At 41.5% G+C, this 23,973-nt stretch overlaps 1 protein-coding gene across 5 annotated transcripts in view; it reads left to right on the top strand.

Annotated features, from left to right (window-relative positions):
• Positions 1-1,838: 1,838 nt before the first annotated feature.
• HTR4 (5-hydroxytryptamine receptor 4) overlaps positions 1,839-23,973 on the top strand; it is a 241,495-nt gene continuing 219,360 nt past the window's right edge. For 4 of the 5 annotated variants that reach the window (XM_049874018.1, XM_049874019.1, XM_049874015.1 and 1 more), the window contains exons 1-2: positions 1,839-2,123; positions 22,450-22,531. In XM_049874018.1, coding sequence (XP_049729975.1) covers positions 22,506-22,531 — 26 coding nt within the window. In that variant the 5' untranslated portion in view covers positions 1,839-2,123; positions 22,450-22,505. Of the gene's footprint in view, positions 2,124-2,240; positions 2,326-22,449; positions 22,532-23,973 lie in introns of those variants that run through there. The other variant, XM_049874016.1, reaches the window with a different exon arrangement.

The raw sequence follows: 23,973 nt of genomic DNA, 5'->3' as shown, positions 1-23,973 counted from the left end.
CATGGGAACAGGAAGGAAGGGACAGATGCAAGGGGCAGTTGTGTGTCGTGTGCCATCAAGTCAATTCCGACTCATAGTGACCTTATAGGGCAGAGTAGAACTGCCCCATAGGGTTCCCGAGGCTGTAATCTTTAGGGAAGCAGACTGCCACATCTTTCTCCCTTGGAGCAGCTGGTGAGTTCAAACCACTGACCTTTTGGTTAGCAGCCGAGTACTTAACCACGGCACTACCAAATCTCCTTGCAAGCCGCAGAGGGGGGTTAAACTCTCAGCCCTGGTAAGTTGTTGAGCAGACAGTGGGGGGAAGGGGAACAGGGGTGGAGTTGTCAAAGATGGTCAGGCTTTGAGCTCCCGTGAGTGGCAGGTTAATGGTGTTCTTTAACGGAAAGTTGAAGGAAGCAGGGTAGAGATACACTTAAGTTTGGATATTATTAAAATTATTATTAGTAGAGGAATAAATTACATCTTCACTACTTAAAACATTTGAATGAGGGACATAAAATGAATAAAGATTCAAGACACATGCATGTCAGGGAGAGAAGTACCACCACCACCGCCAGCTGCCTTCCAGCCAATTTGGACTTGTAGTGACCCCATGTGTTGCAGAGTAACACTGTGCTCCATAGGGTTTTCAAGGCAGTGATCTTTCAGAAATAGATTATCAGGCTTTCCTTCAGAGGCGACACTGGGTGGGCTTGAACTGCCAGTCTTTCCATTAAGCCACAACACTTAAGCCTTTATACCAGGCAGGAACTCAGGGAGAGAAATAATGGGTAGAAATGGCTGAGAGTGGGAGAAGTAGAGACAGAGAAAGAGAACAAAGAAGGTAAAGAAGAGATGCATAGAATGGAGGAGACTGAGATAGGAAGAGAGAAAATGTGTGAGAGTAAGATGGGGAAGAAATACGGAACACACAAAAGACAGGCAAAGCCTGGCAAAAGAGGGACAAAACGAGAGATAGGAATATCAGTAAAAAAAGAAACTGAGAGGGACCAGCTCAGTGGTTTCTGGTATGAACAGGTTAGTCAATTTAAATTTCTAGGCCATTTGAATTATGCTCACAATTGTAAGTGAATAATTTTAAAGATTTTCTTGGAAGATTTGCTTTTTGAGGTTAATCACCATGCACAGCTTCTCAGTGTATTTTGTCAAGCTCCTAGGCAGCCTCAGTGGCCCTCAAGGAGGTGAATTATTCACCCAGTAGGCCCTTTGGCCCCCTCATCTGTTTCAGTGAATAAAGGCTCTGCTTGCCTGTTCTCTTCCTAACATGCCTTGTTTAACTCTTGCATTGTTTTGTCCCTGGAATTTGAGGCTTTTGCCTGATGTGTTGAGGGAAAATCTTTCTTATTGTCACAGTTCCTCTCAGCTATTACAATTCGCTAGGTTAGACACAGGCACCAGCTCCTGGAAGCCTCAAAACAATCATGTCTTTATGCTTCCCATTTTACAGATGGGAGCACTGAGGCTTGGTGCCAACCTAATAACATACTCAAGGTAGCAAGTGGTCAGAGGAGAGTTGTGAGAACAAGCTACATTGGGACAAGGACAGCATATAGCCGGACTTAAGCATGTGGGCTGGGTTACTTAGGGAGACTTCAGGCAATTGGAACTTGTCTCTGGAAAACTTGGAGCCTTATATCTAAGGTGCTTAGGAACCTCACTCTGAACCCTGCTTCCAAACTAACCCTGGCCTGGCAAGTGTCAGAGGCATGCAAAGTAAATAAGCTATTCAGGGGCAGGGTTTCCTCTGGCAAGGATGCCACAAGCGCTTTCGTATTTATTACCTTTCAGAGAGGAAGTGGGCACTCAGAGAGGTTAAGCAACTTGCCCAAGGTCACCCAGAAGCAAGCAGTGAGCCCCAGTCTCGCTCCCCACCTCCATCCGATGGGCAGCGCTCCCATCAAGAAAGGCGCCTGCTGGCCAGCCCCGAGGGATTGAGGTCCCCCTTGCCCGCCCCTGCGCCCACTCCCCTGTGCACCCTGTCACCCGAGCCACGCCCCCGACTTCTCCAGCGCCCCAGGGGGGCGGCAGTGGGTAGGGCAGCCGGGGTCGCCCGGGCTGGGGGCTGTTGAGCCCACGGAGCCCCGCTAGGTGGGGAGGAGGACGATGCAGGGCGCGCCCAGGTGAGCGGGGACTGGCGTCCTGCTGCCCTTATCCCCGGGGCCCCTCAGGGCGGGGGCTGGAGCCCGCATCCGAGGGGGCGGCGGGGAGGGCGCAGGCACCGGCTGGGAGAGCGGCGGCGGCGGCGGCAGAAGCTCGGCTCGGCGGCTGGGGGTGGCCGCTTCAGTCAGCCAGGGCGCCTCGCTCCCTCGCCTCAGGCAGCGGGTAGGTGCGGCCAGCGCGCCCGGGGGTCAGGGGCCCGGGAGCCCAGGTGCGCTGGTCGGGACGCGGCAGGGCGGCACGGCGCGCGGGGCACGGGGCTCGGGGGCTCCGGACTCGGGAGATTCGGCTTCGGGCCGGGATGGGCTTCGTGGCTGCTCAGGGTGTAGGGGGGCTGGCTGGCTGTGTAGACGTGTTCCCCAGGGTGGGATCACTGTAGATTTGGGGCCGGTGCCTGACACTTGGGTACGTGAGTACTTGTGAAACTGGGCATGTGTTCACTGACTATACGGGGTTGTGTGTGTAAAGGGTGTGTGTGTGAGAGAGAGAGGGAGAGAGAGACCGTGTACAGTATAGGCTGTGCATCCATAACCGTGTGTAACGGGACACATGTGTGGGACTGGATGGATGGTCCTGGATGTGAAACCAAAAGTGGGCTGTGTGTCGAACTCTCTGTGTGTAGGTGACAGGATATGCCTGCCGTGAGTGTGTAACTGGCTGTGTGTGGAAGTGACCATGAGTGTGTGGGCAAGCTGTGTCGCATGCAGCGTTCGCGGTCAATGGCAGTACTTGCTTCCTGCAGTCGTTTTCACAGACACACGATCTCAGTTTCAGATGCATTTCCCTCAGCTTGCTACCCAATGTGTGGCACTGCGCACTTAGTTGCTTTTGGAAGAAGTGGCTTGGCTATTGGTATTGGGAAGTGGCAGCTGGCAGAGGCGAAGAAATCATGGACAGGAACTGGTCTTCCTAGAGTTCAATGTTAAGAGAAAATGTTGGTTTGATTTCCCATTTGGGCCATTAAAAATTAACAAAAAATATTTCTTAAGGTTGGGCATGAACCAAAGGTAGCTTTTGATGGAAGGGCTGTGATTTGTGTTTGGCTTCCCAGACTTGACATTCTTGGGACAGACTCCTCAGGTCATAAAGCTGTGGGTGACCCTGGGGGCAATGGCAGTGATTCCCTAGTCCCTGAGCATCAGTGCCTAAGAGAGGAGAAATGGCTTCCTTCTGCTGTGAGCACAGGTGGGAAAGGAGAGAGGGAAGGGAAAGGACATTGGTGATGGTTGCTGTACCCTAGAAGCAAGGAAAAAGTCAGGACCGGGGATAAGACTTGTGGAGTTCTGAGGAGCAGCTCGAACCTAGGCAGTGATGAGCGTGGACAAAGTCAGTAAAAAATAAGCAGGTTTTGCAGCATTTTCGGAAACCCCGGTGGCGGAGTGGTTAAGTGCTACAGCTGCTAACCAAAAGGTTGGCAGTTTGAATCCACCAGGCGCTCCTTGTAAACTTTATGAGACAGTTCTACTCTGTCCTATACGGTCACTTTGAGTCGGAATCAACTTGACGGCAGTGGGTTTGGTTTTTGGTTGCAGCATTTTCAGGTAATTTTTTAGTTTTATTTTATATTTTTCTTATGCCTTTTTACTCTAAGTGCTTTCTTATGTTTGCATCATTTCCTGCAAGGGAAAGATCTTTATTGTAAGTATTATCACTTGACAGTGGAGTGGCAGGAGAACTATAGCATATCAGAGCTAACAGGACCTTTCGGGAGTGTTTAGTCCAGCCCTGTGCGGAACACGTGGAGACCCGGGACTGGAGGACAGGTGTGCTCCTGGTTCCTCTGGGCAGTCAGGATTTCACTTCTGATGCTCTACCTTCCGGGGACCATAATGGCTTTGTGACCAACAAATTGAAAGTGGTTTCTTCAACCTGTGTTCTTCCTGGTCTCCCTGACATTTTTTATCCCCTCATTTCCTTCCCAGACTTCACAGACCAAAGGATAGCACTTGAAAATCAACAAACACAACCTGCTACCCCAAACCATCTGCCGATATTCCTGTCTGTTATTGAGCCACCACCGTCCTCCAAGTCATTCAGTCTGGGAACTGAAGTCACCTTTTTATTCCTCCCCTTCCTTCATCAGTAGCTGTCACAGATTGCTCAAGAAGCAAGTTTTGTCATTTTTCCTCAATACCACTTGAATATATATATTTTTTATTCCTACTGCCACCATCTTAGGAGTCCCTGGGTGGTGCACAAAGTTAAGTGCTTGACTACTGACAGGAAGATTGGCAGTTCAAATCCACCCAGAGGTGCCTTGGGCCTGGTGATCAGCTTCTGAGAGGTCACAGCCTTGAAAACCCTAAGGAATGCAGTTTTATCCTGCACATGCATGGGGTCACCATGAGTTGGAATTGACTCAATGGCAGTGGGTTGGCTGTGTTTTGTCTTTGTTTTTGGTTGGCCACCATCTTATGAGATCCTTATTCATGGGTCTCCAAAGTTAGGAACAGATGTAGGCTACGATCACTCACTGAAAAAAAAGCAAAGCAAATGCATGAAGAGGAAACCCATGGTGAGCTCTTGATATTATCACTGTATGACTAATAAGTTAAATAAGTTCTTGGGAAGAATCTGGACCTTCTGATGATTGTAGCATTATGTGCCCTTGACCAACTCTCTTCATCTTTCTAAGTCTCAGTTTCTTTATCTGTGAAATGGGATGAAAGAGTTCATCTAGAATCTAGTCAGTAGGTCATTTCTAAGGTTTCTTCCAGCTCTCAAACATCTGATTACCACTGATATTCTTTCTTTTAGCAAGAAACATTTACCTAATGCCTTATGATTACAGGAAACCCTGGTGGCATAGTGGTTTAGTGCTACAGCTGCTAACCAAAAGGTCAGCAGTTCGAATCTGCCAGGCACTCCTTGGAAACTCTATGGGGCAGTTCTATTCTGCCCTATAGGGTCGCTATGTGTCAGAATCAACTCTACAGCAGCAGGTTTTAGGTTTATGGTTACCTTCTATTCTATCTTTTAAAAAGCTAAATTTAACATAGAAAAAGGAAAGAGGCAAAGTTGAAAAGGGTGAATGTGCCCTCTTGACTTAAGTTTGAAGTTGAAGGTCAGCTGCATACATCAAGCCGTAGAGCTGGAGGGCTCTTACAAGTCACCCATTCTCTCCTCCGATCAAGTGCCAGAATCTTCCATGTGGCCAACTTTTTTAAAAATTGAAAAATGCATCAAGCCTCATTAAAACGGATTCACGCTATTCTGTAATTCAGAGTTTCTCAGACCTCAGTTCTGTTGACATTTTGGGCTAGATAATTCTTTGTTGTGAGGGGTCCTATGCACCATAGGATGTTGAGCAGCACCCGTGGCCTCCACCCAACAGAATCCAGTAGCAACCCCTAGTCGTGACAACTAAAAGTGTCTGAGGACAGTGCCGAATGCCCCCTTGGGGGGCAAAGACCCTTGCTCCCCTTGAAAACCACTGCTGTAATTCAAATACAAGTCTTGTGGCTTTGTATAGAAATACAACAAAAACTTTAAATAAATTGATGGCTTGCTGTGTTGCTAACTGCCTTCACATTTAGCCACCCTCACACATTTGCCTTTATCCCCTGGGTTTGCACTGCCTTGTTGCTATGCCTGGAAATACTCAAGATGCTGCTAAAGGCTGAGAACATTTCAGAGGCAATATAATAATAATTCTAATAGCTCACATTAATCAAGCCCTTGATATGTGCCAGACACAGCTCTAAATGCTTCACATGGATGGTCTCATTTAATCTTCGTTAAAAATCCTGTGAGAGGTGCTTTTCTTACCCCCATTTTAGAGATACTTGCTCAAGTTCTCCCAGCTATTGAGTGGTAGAGCAGGGGTTGGATCGTTTGTTGTCTGACTCCAGAGTCCATACTCTAAACCAACCCCCTCTAAAACTGCCTTGCATGAATGGGATCTTGATATTTTAGGGTGAAACTGATCTTAAACATCATCTAGTCCTATTATGGAGCCCTGGTGCCACAGTGATTAAGTGGTTGGCTGCTAACCAAAAGGTCAGTGGTTTGAATCCACCAGCTCCTCCTTGGAAACCCTGTGGGGGCAGTTCTACTCTGTTCATAGGGTTGCTACTCAACGGCAGTGGGTTTTTTAGTCCAATTGTAGAAACAAGTCTGTGTCTAGGAAGGAGGCTAGAGGTTGTGCTTTGAATTCAGTTAGAATAGTGTGATTTCAGATAACTCTAAGGAATATGTAGAGTGAGGGGGGTACAGTGGTTGGGCTTCGTAACGAGGGGAGGCACAGGGGAAGAAAGGATGGTGAAAAGGAGCAAACAGTGAATGAAACATTTCTTTTTCTGTTAATTTCCTCCTCATCAGCCTAAACTTTAGATATCTCTTCTGTCACTAAAATTAAAGTTGCCATATTTTTTATCAACTCCCTCCTCCCTCTACTTCATGTCTTGCCCTTTCGTTCTTCTTTTCTGCATGCTATTGACTTGATACTATTGGAGCCATAGAAAGTGGTAAGCATTTGGGCAGAGGGAAATATAAGTGCAATGTAAATGGCCCCCAGTCAGGCTTATTGATAAGGACAAACTACTATAGTTACAGGAAGAATGGCTACCTTACCAATTACTAATAAATTTGAAGATCTAAGATATGTCCTAAGAAGGCTGTTTTCTCTAAGACTCTAGCTCAACAAATCCACTGGTCTGGTAGCTGATGGTAAATACATGGTAGAGCCTTGATTTTACAAGCCCAATCCTTTGGTTCAGATAATGGTTGTCAGACTTTGGTGAGGATTAGGATCATCTGCAAGGCATATTAAAACACAGATTGTTGACTCTCACCTCCAGAGTTTCTGATTCAGCACCTCCACGTTGGGATCTGAGAGCTTGCATTTCTAACAAGTTCCCAGGCAACACTGATGTTGTTGATTTGGGGACCGTAATCTGAGAACCACTGGATTAAGACATAGATAACAAAAAAAAGCTCACAATCCACCCATCTTAGACTTATATAAATCTCTATCTCTTTCTCTATCTGTCTATCGATCTTATTTTTAACATAACTAAACATTTGGATTAAAGAGAAATAATAAGTGGAACAAGATTGAAAGGACAATAACTGCTAGGGACCAACTGACGTCTTCTCTCACTAAATCTCAATTGTTATTAAGCATCTAAGTTTTGCTTCTCATTTTGACTTTCAGAAAAAGCTCTGCTTTTTCTTAGCTATGGTATTTCTAGTTTGGATTAATTCTGTTCTTAGATATTTTTATGTTCCCTGCCTCCACCCACCCCCACCACTACATCAATTAGAATGATAAAATCTTTTATTGCTCACAGGATAATCCAAATCAAAAGTCCTTTAATACCTTGTTTACTGCCAGATAAATTCTGACTAGTCCCTCTGAGGTTAAGAAAGATATTGTTTCTCCATCCAGCTTTTATTTCCTGTGTAGTTGCTTTGTACTTCTTTCCCTTTCAAATCAACATTAACATAATGAAGAGATCCAATAGAAACTCTAGTCTGAGCATTTATATGGAGCTGCTTAGGTTTTTGAAATCTCAATCAGAAAGTTTCTTTTAAAACCAAATCTCAAACTCAATGAACATCATCTTCCTTCTTCTTAACTATCAACATCTTTTTTATTTTTGTATGACCATACAGCCTCCATCTACGCAAGTTACTTCCAAATACTTTCTCAGAAAGATCTAGGTATTCTGAAACTCAGATTCAATTTAAATGATACTTATTGAATATTTACTATGTGCTGTGAAGTTTTATATACCTAGTCTTCTTTGCAATGGATTTTGTTTTTAATTATTATTGTTTTATAGTCCTTGAGTGGTGCAAATGGTTAATGTGCTTGGCTGCTAACCGAAAAGTTAGAGATTCAAGTCCACCCAGAGCCCCCTTGGAAGAAAGGCCTGGCAGTCTACTTCTAAAAATCAGCCACTGAAAACCCTAGGGAGCACATTTCTACTCTTTCACACGTGACTCTGAATCAACTCAACGGCAACTCATCGGGCCTGAGATTGTCACACAACTACTGAGGCAGAGACAGGGTTTGAAATCAGATTTATATGACTCCAAATCCAGTACTTTTCTCCTACCAAAAGGATGTGTTACAGAGAAAGACACGAAGTTGACATTTAATAAAAACAAACTGTCTTTATTTTCAAGGTCTGGTCCATGTTACGCATTGCTTGCAGAGTCTTGCTCCTTCTATTTGTGTATACCTCCTGGTTTCTGATACTTCTGTGGATACATCCTGGCTTCTGTCTGTCCACTTGGTTTCTGTGCCATGTGGCTTGGCTTCTTTGATTATGCATCCCATGCCTCTGCTCACCTAGCACGGATCTGACTTACATATTATAAGAGCTAAGGGGCCCATCCTCTTGGCCCTCATCTAACTCTTCAAACAACCCTATTTTTGCCTTTTTTTAAATTTATTTCCCAACACTTTTTTATGACAATAGATGTTTAAGAGAAAAGATGAAAGAATTGTACAGTGAATACCCATACACTTGCCACGCTAGTGCTATAATGTACATTTAACTATAGTTGCTTTATCACATCCATCTACCCATTCATTAATTGATTTTTAGGCAGCATAGAGATGGATTGTGTTTTTTTAATCCATTCTGCCACTCTCTGTCTCTTTTTTGGTGCACTTAGTCCATTTGCATTCAGCCTAATTATGGATAGGTATGAGTTTAGTGCTGTCATTTTGATGTCTTTTCTGGTGTGTTGTTGACAGTTTCTTTTTTTCACTTAATTTTTTGTGCTGAGTAGCTTTTCTTCATATGTTGTCTTTTCCTCTTATTCATTGTTGTTGATTTTGTTTTTGCCAAGTCTTTATATTTTTCTTGTTTTTTATTTTGATGTGCAGGATTGTTAGTCTCCTTTGTGGTTACCTTATTATTTACCCCTATTTTTCTAAGTTTAAACCAAACTTTTATCTCTCTATATCACCTTGGCTTCCTCGCCATATGGAAGAGCTATGACTACATTTTTTAGTCCCTCTTTATTGATGCAATTTTGCCATCTTTTACATAATGATATCTCTGTTTCCCTGTTCTGAGCATTTTTTTTTAAATCTTGATTTATTTTTGTGGTTTCCTTATCTGGGTTGATATCTGGTTGCTCTGTCCTGTGTTCTAATCTTGGGTTGTTATCTGATATTATTGATTTTCTAACCAGAGGACTCCCTTTAGTATTTCTTGTAGTTTTGGCTTGGTTTTTGCAAATTCCCTAAACTTCTCTTTATCTGGAAATGTCCTAATTTCACCTTCATATTTGAGAGACAGTTTTGCTGGATATATGATTATTGGCTGGCAATTTTTTTCCTTCAAGGCTTTCTATATGTTATCCCATTGCCTTCTGGCCTGCATGGTTTTTGCTGAGTAGTCCGAGCTTATTCTTATTGGCTCTCCTTTGTAGGTGATTTTTCATTTATCCCTAGTCTCTCTTTATCTTTGGTTTAGGCAAGTTTGATTATAAGATCTCTTGGTGACTTTCTTTTGGGATCTACCTTGTGTGGGGTTTGATGAGCATCTTAGATAGATACCGTCTCAACTTTCATGATATCAGGGAAGTTTTCTGCCAACAAACTTCAATAATTCTCTCTGTATTTTCTGTTTTCCCTCCCTATTCTGGTACTCCAATCACTCGAAGGTTATTTCTCTTGATAGAGTCCACATGATTCTTAGGGTTTCTTCATTTTTAAAAATTCTTTTATCTGATTTTTCTTCAAATATATTGGTTACAAGTGTTTTATCTTCTATCTCACTAATTCTGACTTCTGTTTCCTCAATTCTGCTCCTTCTTAATTCATTTTTGATGCTGTATCACATTTTTGTATATTCATCCATGTATAGATTCATCAGTCTATATTTTGATGCATTTCAAAGTAAGTTGCTATTAATTATTGTCGTTTTTATAATAGAGAAACTGAGACTAAGACAGGTGAATCGACTTAACTGAAGTCACACATGAGGAGTTGGCAGAGCCAAGATTTAATACTGGCAGTCTAACTTCTGAAACCACTTTCTTAAGCATCAAGCAGTTCTGTGTCCCCTAGAAGGACGAGGGAAAGAATCACTCAAATTTAGTGGCAGGACAGTGACTGTCAGCTAGGTTATCTGATTATCAAGCCCCCATAATTTCTGATACACAACAGCAGCCAAGACAAATAGTCCACCTTCTACGTAGAAGTAGTGATCTATCTCCCTGCTCCCCAAAGATCTACAGGTTTGGGACTTTACAACCAACTCCAGATCTCTGGAAAGTCTGACTGTTGACACAGATGATTTCATGAAATGAATACACTCTTTTTTCCTCCTCAACATTTAAAAATAATTTATGAAAATGACAGGCTGGGAAATTGCCATTTTCAATAACTTTTTTACAGCATTCGGAGGACTTTCACATATGTTATCTTGCTTGAACTTCATGAATAGCAGCAGATCCGCAAGACAGGTGGGCTGGTTATGCTAACTGCATTGAACAGCTGGAAACCTGGGGCTTATAGAAGTCAAGTGAAGAATTCAGAGTCACATGGCTCAAGGAGCAAAGCTGGGCCTTTTAAATGCCAAGAGATATTCTGGAGGTTTTACATTCTAGAGGAGCTACATAAACATTCAGTAATAAAAATGAGCTAGGAGAGTTGAGATGGGGACTATTGAGATCTGGGGACTATTGAGATCTGGATTATATGAGATATAATTTAGTGGTTAAAGGTCTGGGCCCTGGAGTCACTGCCTGGTGTGACCTTGAACAACTCCGCCTTTCTATGCCTCAGTTTCTTTATCTATGAAGTGGAGATAATTGCAGTAATTCTTCATAGCATGATGCGAAGATTAAATGCAGTAATACATGTACGTACTCAAGAAATATCATTTGTAAACATCTCATTGCCCCTTTCCCACTTTCTGTTCAGAAGCCTTCTCTTTCTGTGTTGAATCAGGCACTCTTAAATCTATAGATTTAGTTTTATTTTTTCCCTAGGGGTTTATTTATTGGAATGAGATTGTGGGCAGCAGCCTTTTGGGAGGTGACATTTTATTAATCTACTGAAGATGCAGGTTCTACTCAGGAATTTCCATCTAAGAAGCTGTAAATAGCAGCCCAAGTCCTTTGCGATTGTGCTGGCATGTTTAATTGCAAATGGTAATCAGCATCCAATATCTAAGTAGAGAATTCGGTATAAACTATTTTCTAATCCAGGAGGGTTAGAAGAAATAAGAAAGAGAGAAGACAGAAGAGGTAAACAAGCCTGCACAGACCTTTTTCTTGGCACACACAACAAATACTGTAATCCAGATCTCTTCAGCAAATGAGGCAGTTAAACAAATATGGAAAAACAATTAAAGAGGAGTTCAGAAGCATGTGCTCACCTGGTTGGATTGCACTTCATCCTTGCAACGATTCCCAAACTGTTCTTCATGAATTATCTTCAGTAGAATCACTGGGACATTTGCTATAATGCAGATTCCTGGGTCCACTGATTCAGAAAAGGAATCTGTAGTTTTTACATGTGAGTTTTAGGTATACTAATGTTTGAGAACCACTGAGGTCAGCAGCTGTCAGCAGCATAATTCTGAAAGAGTTGTACACTAATTTTGAAGATGTAATTTAGAGAGAACGCAAATTTTGAGTTGACTTGCTCTCGATTCAAGGCCTATGAAGTCCGTGATGACAAGATCTTTGGGCATTCCCAGGCTCAGCCTTCAGGGCCTACTTTATGGAGAATCGCTTCTGGAACCACATCCCAAAGTAGAGGAGTTGGGCACGGCTGCCTTTGTGGAGAAGCAGGGCAGGAAACATCTAACCTCCGATGATTGGAACATTGACAACCTGGAGGCCACCTGAATCCAATAACTGGCTAATCACATACCGTGAACCCACCTGACACCCACTTTATAAACATTCATTTCCATTTATTTATTACACCAACCTTATAAGGTTGGTATTGTGTTTGTGCCCATTATACAGATTAGGCAATTGAGGCTAAGAAAAGTTAGATAGTCTTCCCAGGTCATACTGGTAATTGGTAGGATTAGGACAGATTCCAAGGCTATGCTTTAAATAAGGGGTGGCAAATTATCTGACCCACTGCCTGCTTTTTGTATGGCTTGTAAGCTAAGAATGATTTTTTGCATTTTAAATAGTTGGGAAAAAAAAAAAAAAAGAAGAATACTTCATGACAAATGAAAATTATATGTAATTCAAATCTCAGTGTCCACAAATAAAGTTTTATGGTAACACAGCCATGCTCATTAGTTTATGTATTGTCTATGGCTGTTTTTGTACACCACCAGCAGAATCGAGTACTTGTGATAGTGACCTTATGGCCCAAAAGCCTAAAATATTTGTTCTCTGGCACATTCCAGAAAAAGAAAAAAAAAAAAAAATGCTGACATCTGCTTTAAACAACTATGCCAATATGCCCCAAACTTCAGTCATTGGAGTAATACCTTCATGAATCTTGCCACCTTCTCATACCATCTGGAGCATTATTTATATAGCATTTGCCTTCAAATCAATTAGTTTTCCTTAGGTAAATTTATTTTTTAAAGAAGGAAAAATGTAATTGAAACCAGTACCAACTGGAAGAATATATAGAATTTGCCTTCAAATAAATTAGCTTTTCTTAGGTAAATTTATTTTTTAAGGAAGGAAAAATGTAATTAGAACCAGTACCAACTGGAAAAAATGGGAGGTAACTACAAAAACAAATGCAACACAACAACAATGTATTAGATTTCAGCTAAGTAGTTGGAGCAGACACTGGTGGTATTGGTTCCACTTCCCTGCAGACCCCATCACCACTTCTGTGCACCCCATCCTGACTTCCAGTGTCTGGCATCCGCATCACTTTTTGAAGGCTGCTCTTAAGCTGCTGGAACTCACTTCGCCCACAAGCTCAATGGACTGGAGATGCCTGGGAATCCACTGTCCCCCGGAAGACTGCCCTTATCTAGTACATGATGGGTGTGGGAGAATGAATACCCCAGCTCCCTCACCCCTTTCCTAGGACACTTCTGAGGCACATGTTTTGTACCATTTCTCAGAGCTTTCCTTTAGGGTTAAGCTTTGGTGGCTTAATTTCTTATTGGCTGCCTTTCATTCCTGTGTCACTACTACCCTGCCAGTGTTCCTCCACCTACCAAATTATGCTCATTTAATCCTTATCTCAAGGCCTGCTTCTGGAGAGGGGAGACCCAACTAAGACAATATCTGTTCTCTCAAAAGATTTTGAGCCTGAGAGCTGTACTTTATTATAAAAGAGAGATTAGTAAATATCAGGAAGATTTCGGAGATAAGCTGGCACCTATTTGAGTCCTTTACTCAACATAAACAACAGTGATTAAGTTAGAAAATGAAAAGAAAACACATTTTTCACTATATGCTCTGATAGTACTTAATGCTATATCCACTTGCTACCTCATATCATATTCTTTCTTCAGGGTTATGAGAACCTCACTTGGGAAATCAATGTTTTATCACATTGATTCTCAAAGTGAGGTTTCCAGACCAGCAGCATCAGTAATACCTGGGAACTTGTTAGAAATACAAATTCTCAAGCCCAACCCCAGACCTAGTGGATCATAAGCTTGGGGATGGGGCCTAGAAATCTATGTTTTAACAAGCCTCCAGGTGATTCTTATGCATGCTTAAATTTGAGAATTACTGCCCTACAATAAACAGATTTTTATTTAGCCCTGCTCTCACTGCATTCCTGGATTTCATCAAAATTCAGAATCATCTGAGACTTGCTTCCTCCGGTGAAACGTGACTGATTGACAGTTTTCTGGCCTCTGTTTGAGCCTGCCACTGAGGTGGCTCCTGCTTCTTGCCAAGGCACCCAGGTCAATAATTGGACAGCTCAGATGACTGTAATGAACTACCTCATAGTGAACCTCAAACAGTCTTGAGACTTCTACCCATCTCTCCTCTGGAGCCATGAAGACAAAGCAAATCTCATCTCTAATTAGCCAGCAGAACTTCCTGTCATGTCATTCATTTAACAGATATTTACTGATCATGTACTTTGTCTGTTTCCCCACAGAACCTGTGGTCAAATTGGGAGTAAAACATTAATCAAGTGATCATAAAAGTAAATGTATAAATGGGTACCTCCCGGAACTTCTCTTTTTCTTTATAAAATGCCCAGGTCCATACCACGGGATCCGATTTCTTGTAACCTGACTTCCACTTCCCTGGTCATACTTTTGGGGAGGGGGGCAAGGAAGCTGCCTTTTAAAAAACATAATTTCTAAAAATACTCGACATGTTTTCTGTCCAGTGCTATGTGAAATGAAGTTCAGGTTTCTCCTTTATTTTACCTGCAATCCACTCTTGTTCCCAAAGGGTAGGTTGGGTATGCTTTTTAAATATTTATTAATTAGTTAAGGATTATTTTAATTTTTTTTTTTTTTTTTTTGCCATAGGGGCTAAAGTCCCCAGTGGAGAAATGTTTATTTACTCAGGAAAAATATTTTACTTAGTTATTTTGAAAAAAAGTTAAAAGCCATCCTGCATCCTAATTGTATGGATAAGGAGAGGGGTATCCCAAGTATAATTGAATTCGCATCTACATAGAATTTTCAGTTGTGGAGATGAAAAGGCTAGAAGCTTTTTTATTTAGGACTAAATTTTTCTAGATGTCTTATCAACACAAATTGCACTTGGACTACCATTCCTAGAAAGACCATTTGCAAATCAAGGTCCAGCTCATGGAACACAGACTCTTTGTTTATTTTTTTACTGGCTTGTATAAATTTTTACCTGTAGATTATAATTTGTATGTCTAGATAAACAATATGACCTTTTTCAGGAGTAATTTACAGAAATAAATTCTTTTGACGAGTATGAATGAACTGATTGAGGGTAAAAAATACTTTGCTGAGAAGGCATCTATCTTAGTTATCTAGTGTTGCTAAGATAGAAATACCACAAGTGGATGGCTTTAACAGAAGTTTATTCTCTCACAGTTTAGGATTCTAGAAGTCCAAATTCAGGGCACCAGCTTCAGGGAAATGTTTTCTGTCTCAGTTGGCCCTGGAGGAAGGTCTTTGTCATTAATCTTCTCCTGGTCTAGGAGCTTCACAGCACAGAAGCCCCAGGTCCAAAGACACACTCTGCTCCTGGCTCTGTGTTCTTGGTGGTAGGAGGTCCCCCTGTCTCTCTGCTCACTTCTCTCTTTTATATCTCAAAAGAGATTGACTCAAGATATAACTTAATCTTGTAGATTGAGTCCTGCTTCATTAACATAACTGCCTCTAATCCTGCCTCATTAACATAATAGAGTAGGATTTACAACATAGGAAAATCGGATCAGATGACAAAATGGTGGACAATCACAAATACTAGGAACCGTGGCCTAGCCAAGTTGACACACATTTTTGGGGGATACAACTCAATCTACAACAATATCCTACAGATTCCAAATGTTTTCCAGAAAAAGAAGTCTGAGCAAAAAGCCAAGGAGTGTACCTTTTCTTCTTTTTAGTGAGAATTTGCACAGTTGCAATTTTTCAGATGACCCAAGAATTTTTTTCATGGTGAAAGTCAAGAGATCTTGGGTCACATCATGGAATTTAGGAGACTGTTTTGGGATGCTTGTTTGTTTTGATCTTGTTTGTGGGATTGTATGTTTTGGTTTGTATGGCTTGTAGTGAGATAGGGCAGTGAGGTGATGAACCCCCAAAACAAGCATTTGGACAGCTAACTTTTATCAAATACCTGGTTTTTCACATTGCTTTCATTTTGTTCTACCAGCTCAGAATGTGCTCAGTATATGGGCCTGTTTGAAACAGTATATGTGAGTTGAATGTGCATCCTTTTTCAAACTGGAAAATGATTCAAAACACATGGTCTTTTTCTGGGGATGTGAGAGGCAGAACTGACATGTCCACCATAGTCCTATAGTGTTAGCATTGGAAGAAACGTTGCTGTCGTCATTGCAGTTAGTTGCTGTTGAGTTGATTCCAACTCATGGTGACCCCTTGTGTGCAGAAAGGAATTGCATGGGGTTTTCAAGGCCGTGACCTTTCAGAAGCAGATCGCCAGGCCTATCTTCTGAAATGTCTCTGGGTGGGTTCGAACCACCATCCTTTTGGCTAGTAGTCCAGTTCTTAACCATTTGTATCATAGGTTCTCATTTAAACACCCTTAGAAGATTACCCACATACTGCCTAAATGCCTCTAATGAGGAGGAATTCACCTTTTCAAGGAAAATTTCCTTTGACTTTCGAGAAGCTGTAATTACTTTAAAATTCTCCTTTTGCTCACCCTGCCCAACACCCTCCACCCCACTCCATCCTACAGTTGGAGAAAATGAGACTCAGATTGGTGAATAGACTTGCTCAAGAATAGGAACAGTGAGTGAGTAGTGTGGTCAGACTGAGAACCTAGGTCCAGTGATTCCTGGTCCAGTGCTCCTTCCATATGTTAGACTCCCACCCTTGATTTGGCTATTGAGATAAAAAATGTTTTACTTATTCCTGACACTTGTCCAAAGCAAAGGTACTCTATAAGGGAACGTGGTCAATCCAAGCATAGTTATGCATGAATATCTGACCATGTATCCAAAACCAAGGAAAACAAAACATAGCATAGCAAAGCTAGCTGAAGTTCTGACATAGCTCCAGGTTGGCAGAGGTTGGCCGTGTACCAAACTACATCGATATTTCATTCCAATAGGTGGGGACTATTTACAGGTGAGTCCTGTGCTCACACTTCTTATAATAAAGATGCAACTACACACCTTCTGTTAACCATTAACTACTGTTCCACAGCGATATTTCAGAGTATTCTGAATTAAGGAACAAGGGTAAAGATGAGATACACTTACCTTTTGGTTTTGCCCTTTAGTTATTTAAAATTTGTTAAGCCAGAGTACTGAGGGTTGGAATCAACATTGAGTGGCATAAATAAGATGATCACTTCTTCCTCCTCTTCTTTCCCTGCTCCCTTTTGCTGAACTATCCAGTCTCTGAATGTGTCCATCAAAGAAAAGACACTGAGGAACCTGACGGAGTTGTATGTTGCTGCAAATTTCTTTACGTTGGTGACAGGTGAAGTGTTTTGAATAATGACAGTGGATTGAGCTTGTCGCTGTCCTGAAAGAATGCTGAGACAGTCATTTGTACCTCATCCATGTGGTGTCAGGGTTTTCTTGGCTCCCTCTCTCACTCTTTCCAGCCCCCATGATTTGCTATGCTCTTTTTCTGGTTATAAGGATCTAGTGATCTGTTTCTCTGAAGGAGATCAGTGTGGAGGGTATCACTCCTTGCCCCTTAGAACAGATAGTAGACTACAGCACAAGCTGTCATTAAAACACACACACAGAGTCTTATAGAATTTTGAATTGGCAGAGCTTTTAGAAATGAAACAACTTGTTTACTGAGCGTGGGAGACACTCTTAGTTGATTGTATTTTTTAATTAACTAAGTAGTATTTGGAGCCCTGGTGGCATAGTGGTTAAGAGCTCAGGCTGCTAGCCAAAAGGTCAGTGGTTGGAATCCACCAACTGCTCCTTGGAAATCCCATGGGGGAGTTCTGCACTGTCCTATAGGGTCACTATGAGTCCAAACTGACTCAACAGCACACAACAGCAACACATCAACAAGTAATATTTTGTTAAGTATGCAAGATAAAAGCAGTGGTTCCTTCCACCCTTCTTACCTTATACAATCTTTCCAACAAGAGATGTCCCTGTAATCACATCCCTGATTACTTATCCTGGTGAGCACTGCAGAACATGGTGGACTGTAATAGATTAATCATATCAGGATAGGTACTAATCACCAACTGCCCTTTGGTTACTGTTCCTTGCTCTTTGAAAAATACATGTTGTCTCACTGGGTTGTTAAATGGCAATCATTTTAAATTCGGTCATTGGGTTTTGATGAGCAATATATAGCAATGTATATTGCCCTGAATTTATAAGGTTTTCCCTCTGTTATATTTTCAAAATGTAGTTTCATGAGATGAACTTTAGCTCGGTTTTATCTGGTTTTCTTATTTCTTGCCCTTCTTCCTTCTAACCTGTATACCAATACAATATTTATTTTCCTGTCTATTACTCAGTATTCTTTTGTTGCAAATAATGGCTGGCACCCAACACAAAATGATTTAAGGAAGAAGAAAAGAAATTTGTTGGCTCGTATCATTGAGAATTCAAGTGTAAAACTGTCTTAAGACATTACTGGGTCTTATGCCTCAAATTATATCATCAGGGCACCGGCGTTATCTAAGTTGCAACCATGCTTTCCTTTCATTTGGGTTAACTTCATTTTCAGATAGGCTCTCTCCATGAAGTGGCCATGATGCCACTAGCAGCTTCAAGCTAAAAGTCTACCAGGTTAGCAACACCAGGGAAGAGAGACTCTTTGTAGCAAAAATCCTAAGGCTGGCTTTTACTGGCATAGCTGGTGAGCTAAGGAATCCTTGTGGTCAGGGGATGGACTGTTCTGATTGGCCAGTCTTGGTTCAGGTGCTTATCTTTAGGGATTGGGGCAGTTCCATGCAAACACATGGACTAGAGTGGGGGAGAGGTGGTTCCACAAAGGAAAATCGAGGTACTATATTTTCAGAGAAAGAAGGAAAATTACAGCAGAAAATTATAGCAAATATCTGCTTTAATTAGGAGACCTCTTTGCTCCAGGAGAGAAAGTATAATATAATGACAAGAATTATGGAAAATAAAACTTGTGCTTTGGAATTCAGAGCCCTGGATTCTTTTCCCAGGTTGGTTGAGTGCTAGCTGTTAACTTTAGCAAGTCAGCTCAGTCTCTTTATCTATAAAACCAGACCAAACCTGTTGCCGTCGAGTCAATTCCGACTTATAGCAACCCTGTGGGAGAGCCTGGTGGGTTTGAACTGCTGACCTTTGGGTTAGTAGCCATAGCATTTAACCACTATGCCACCAGGTTTCTTCTTTATCTATAGAATGGTGATAAAGACCCCAAGATTAGAGAAAAAGTAAAAGGACAATGTCTGACACTTCCTACACTCAGTAAAGCGTAACTGATTTAGATGAAATGGCTTTTGTTACTTTTTTATTACACTGTTGTTCTCTGGAACAGTTCAGATATTACCTCCCAGTGGGAAAGTCACTTGAACTCTCAAGCCTCAATTTCCTCATTTGCAAAATTAATTACCAACTTAGCCGACTCAACAAATATCTACAAAGAGAAGACTGTGTGAGGCATTTTTCTAGGCACTGAGTATACAACAGTGATCAAGGCAGTGTCCCATGCCCTCTTGAAGCTTAAATTCCAGTGACATCACAAATAAAGAAGTGATTGACTCTATGTAATATATGTACTAAGAAGAAAAAATACAGCAGATGAAAGGATAGAAATATTTAGAAAATGGAGTCTGAAATTTTAGGTAGGTGGTCAGGGAAGACCTCTTTGGGGAAATGATGTTTGAGCTGTATCTGTAAGGAAGTGAGGGAATGAGTGACATGGGTGCTTGCCAGGGAGAGGAAACAGCAAGTGAAAAGGCCGCTTCGGCGGTCAAGGAAAATAGAAAACCAGTGAGTTAGAGGGCAGTGAGGGGTGGTGGTACGATCAAAGTTGAGACTGAGAGAGTTTAGGCTAGATCATTTAGGGTCTGGTTATCAATGATAAAGAGTTTGGATTTTATTCCAAGTGTGACAGGAAATCAGTAGAATTTTGAGCAGGTGAGTGAAATGATCTGACTTAGATTTTTAGAATATTATTCTGGCTACAGTGGGGAGAAGAGATAATAATGGGAGAAGCAGGAGACCACTCTGGAGGGTATGATGGTGTTCTAGGGAAAGATGATGTCTTGGACCAATGTGGTGGCTCTGGAGGTGATGAGAGAAGGTTAGATTAAGGATTCATTTTCAAGGTATAGGCAATGAGTCTGCTGATGGTTTGGTCATAGGGTGTGAGAAAAAGAGAAGAGCCGAGAATCCTAGAGGTTGTTTGGCTTCAGTAACTGGACAAATGGTGGGGGCCTTTACTGAGATTGGGAAAGGACCAGGTTTTTGTGATGAGAGTGTGACATTAAAGGTTTAGTTTCAAATGCTTTTTAATCAGCCAAGTTGAGATGCTTGGTAGGCAATACAAGTCTGGAAAGGACCCAGAGATATCTAAATATAAGTTCCAGAATCTTCAGTGAGTAAATTGCATTTTAGGCCATAGCAATAGATGTGATCACCCCCAAGAATGACTTTGAATAGAGAAGGAAAGGGGATTGAGCCCCGGGCATTCCAGTTCTTACCAGTTACTGCTGAGTTGACTCGGACTCATGTACCCTGTGTATGTCGGAGTAAAGCTGTGCTCCATAGTTTTCAATGGCTGAATTTTTTTGGAAGTATATCACCAGGCCTTTCTTCCAAGGTACCTCTGAGTGGATTCAAACCTCCAACCTTTCAGTTAGCTGCCTAGTACATTAACTGTTTGCCCCATGAAGGGACTTAGTAATAGGACTTTGTAATGATGTATTTCAAATAAAATATTATCCCAAATTAAAAAATATAAAATGGATAGATATGCACAGAGCTACTTTGCTCAAGGTCAGGTTAGAGGTCCAAAGTCCTGCAGGCTGAGCATTTCCCATACCTGCCCCGGCTCCAGAAATGCCCATGGGACTCCATATTAGACTTAGAGGCCCCAAAGAACAAACATTGAAACACTCAGAGATCGCCTGTGTCTTTTTCAGCTCAGTGGTGGCTGCCAGGTACACATGTTTAGCCTTCCCTGGCCAAGGCGTGGTCCAAGGGCCCAAGATGAGTTTCATCGTTCTGTTATGTAGATAAACAGATTTTGAATTTCTTCTTGGTAAGATTCTATTAGAAAACTAGCAGATGGAATTATAGAATGTCAGATCTGGAAGAGAACCTAGCGATCATCAATTCCAGTCCCTTCCATTTACTGAGGGAGGGGATGATGAAGCTCAGAATGAAAGAGGGGCATGCTTAGAGTAACCCCACAAGAAGCTGAGCTGGATTCTGCCCTTACCTTCTCATATTGTGGAACAAATGCGATGAAAAACGTTGGGATTCTTCTGAAAAAATGAAATTGTACAGTTAAGAGAGCCAGTTTGGACGGGATCAGTGAGTGCCTGTAAACTAAAAGGGAAGGTCTTCCTGTGGGTCTGTGCTAGGGAAACCTTTTTTTTTTTTAATTTTTTTATTGTGCTTTAAGTGAAAGTTTACAAATCAAGTCAGTCTCTCATATAAAAACTTATACACACCTTGCTATGTACTCCTAGTTGCTCTCCCCCTAATGTGACAGCACGCTCCTCCTCTCCACCCTGTATTCCCATTCAGCCAGCTTCTGACCCCCTTTGCCTTCTCATCTCCCTTCCAGACAGGAGCTGCCCACATAGGCTCACATGTCTACTTGAGCCCAGAAACTCACTCCTCACAAGTATCATTTTCTATGCCATAGTCCAGTCCAATCCCTGTCTGAAGAGCTGGCTTTGAGAATGGTTCCAGTTTTGGGCTAACAGAAGGTCTGGGGACCATGACCTCCGGGGTCCCTCCAGTCTCAGTCAGACCATTAAGTCTGGTCTTTTTATGAGAGTTTGAGGTCTGCATCCCACTGTTCTCCTTCTCCATCAGGGATTCTCTGTTGTGTTCCCTGTCAGGGCAGTCATTGGTTGTAGCCAGGCACCACTATGCTAGGGAAACTTTGAGTATTTAAAAGTTAACTTCCCTTAGACTGGGAGTTCTTAGCCTAAGTTCCCGGGTGGGCCTCAGGGAATCCATGGGCTCCAGAAAGTGTGCATGTATGTACATCCACTTCCATTTTTTTTTTTTTTTCCTGGACGGAGAGTTCTCAAGAGTTTACTAGATTCTCCAAGGGATCTATTATTCCCCACTCTCAAAAAAGGTTAAAAAAAAAAAAACCCCAAAACCTGAAAATCTTCATAGAAACAAAATGGCTGACTATCTTAGGCAATGTACTATTTTAATCATAAGAATGTAGTTCCCTATTTCACTAGCTAGTATCCTAATGCAGATCATAAATAAGTATGTTCGGGGACCGGCAAAAAATAACAAGCCAAATTAACGTGGAGTTAAAAAAAAAAAGTACCCATACGTTTTAATCTTCAGAAGACTAGTTGAATGTAAAGAAATATTTCAACATCCATCTGTACCATACGTCAATATACCTATAGCTTTTTGCTCTGGCATTTCTTATTAAATAGTTCTCCAGTACAGTACTTCTACAAAGCAAAAGCTTTAGTAAACAGGAAGCAATGATTATTTGATATCTTTTTCATTAACAGGGAGTTTTATTTTCCTATGTTATCTTCCTGTCTAATCTATTTTTTATTCTTTCACTGTAGGACCAGCTATTTCCTGCAGCCACTGAAGCCCAACTCACCCATGCCCGTTTCCTGTAATGGATGAACTTGATGCTAATGTGAGGTATGCTACATTTCTGTTTACATTGTGCTGTAAATTGTAGACGTTTGTCCTGTGAAGCCTCTGGAAAATAGTTGCAGTCCAGTTAAGAAGCCAACGGATGTGGATTTTTTTCCAGCTTTCATATGTAAGCCCAAGTACGGTACTGTTTGATTATTAGTGTTTCATTGTTTCTGCTTAAATGACAAGTGAAACATGGCTGTAAATTTTCCAGTTACCTATACTGAAAGTCTGCGTTATAAAGGTGCCATTCCTTGAAAATAGATATTCATCTCTGTAATAGGATGAAAGAAGATGTATTTCAATGAGGTAAAAATAGCTTCAAGAATATCCAGCTGTGCTTGTAAATTTTAGGTATAAATTCAAAGAGTTTTTTTTTTTTAATAAAATAACAGTCTTGTTTGCTCATTTCTTTTTCTGAGCAGGTCGTCGGATTATGTGCTTTGATGAAATGCAAGGTATACTTGCACAAAGCTAAACAGTTTTGTTTTGTTTTCCTTTAATTTCTTGCAACCCTTGGAGTTGAACTAATAGGCTGACTCCTAGCAAAGTGTTTTTTTTTTTTTTTCCTTTAAGAAACCTGCTGCATTTTATTTGGCACAACCACATAGTGCAAAGAGATTGTATTCAATAAGGCTTAAATGTTGTGAAGGGATACTACTTGGTGCTTGAGACTGAGGGCTATCCACACATATCTGTAGCTGGCAGACATCCTAAAAAAAATCCATCCTAGGTGCAACCACAGAAGCATTTTTTCTTTCACTCGAGACCTATAGAAAAGCATGTTTCAGGCACAGACCAGGGAACTGTGCCTCTGTGTTTGACGTAGGAGAACGTAGTGACAAAAAGGAGCTGTCAAATATCTTGACAGAAACTCTAGTGTAATCTGCCTTGAGTTACAAAGATGTACTATCAGCCCAACCAGGGAATTCCTCGAGGGTAGAATGTGTCACCTGAAGCCTTGCCTAATCCCCAGCACATGGTGGGTATTTAATAAAGAGTTGTTGATCAGCCAGTCATTGCTGTACTGTATATATTTCCAACAGAGTTCTGTTCTAGGATGCCTAGATACCCAAAAAGACTGTTTACTTAACAAAAACAGTTTACACTCTCAGTAGACTTTCAGCATTGTGGACTTTGTCACTTACCAAAGAAGCTGGCTCAACGTAGATTTTTAGGCTGGTGTCACGTATTTAATTTTCCTCTAAAAGCTTGTAAAATTGTTTGTACACAGAAAGCAGAGTGGAACCTGGACAATCGCAATTCTATTGTTAATTTAAAGGTCAGAGGTGAGCAGTATGAAGGTTAACAAGTTACAAAATTATTCTCAGTTTCTAAATCAAGCTGGGTCAGTTGATTAAAGTGCCTTTTTTGGGGAGATCTTTCAAATATTATGATCCCTAACATTTTCGACTTTTTACGCATTTATTTATAGCAGCATTGAT

The sequence above is a fragment of the Elephas maximus genome, chromosome 2 (assembly GCF_024166365.1).
Source record: "Elephas maximus indicus isolate mEleMax1 chromosome 2, mEleMax1 primary haplotype, whole genome shotgun sequence".
NCBI lineage: Eukaryota > Metazoa > Chordata > Mammalia > Proboscidea > Elephantidae > Elephas > Elephas maximus.
This window is presented reverse-complemented; position numbering and strand designations above follow the sequence as displayed.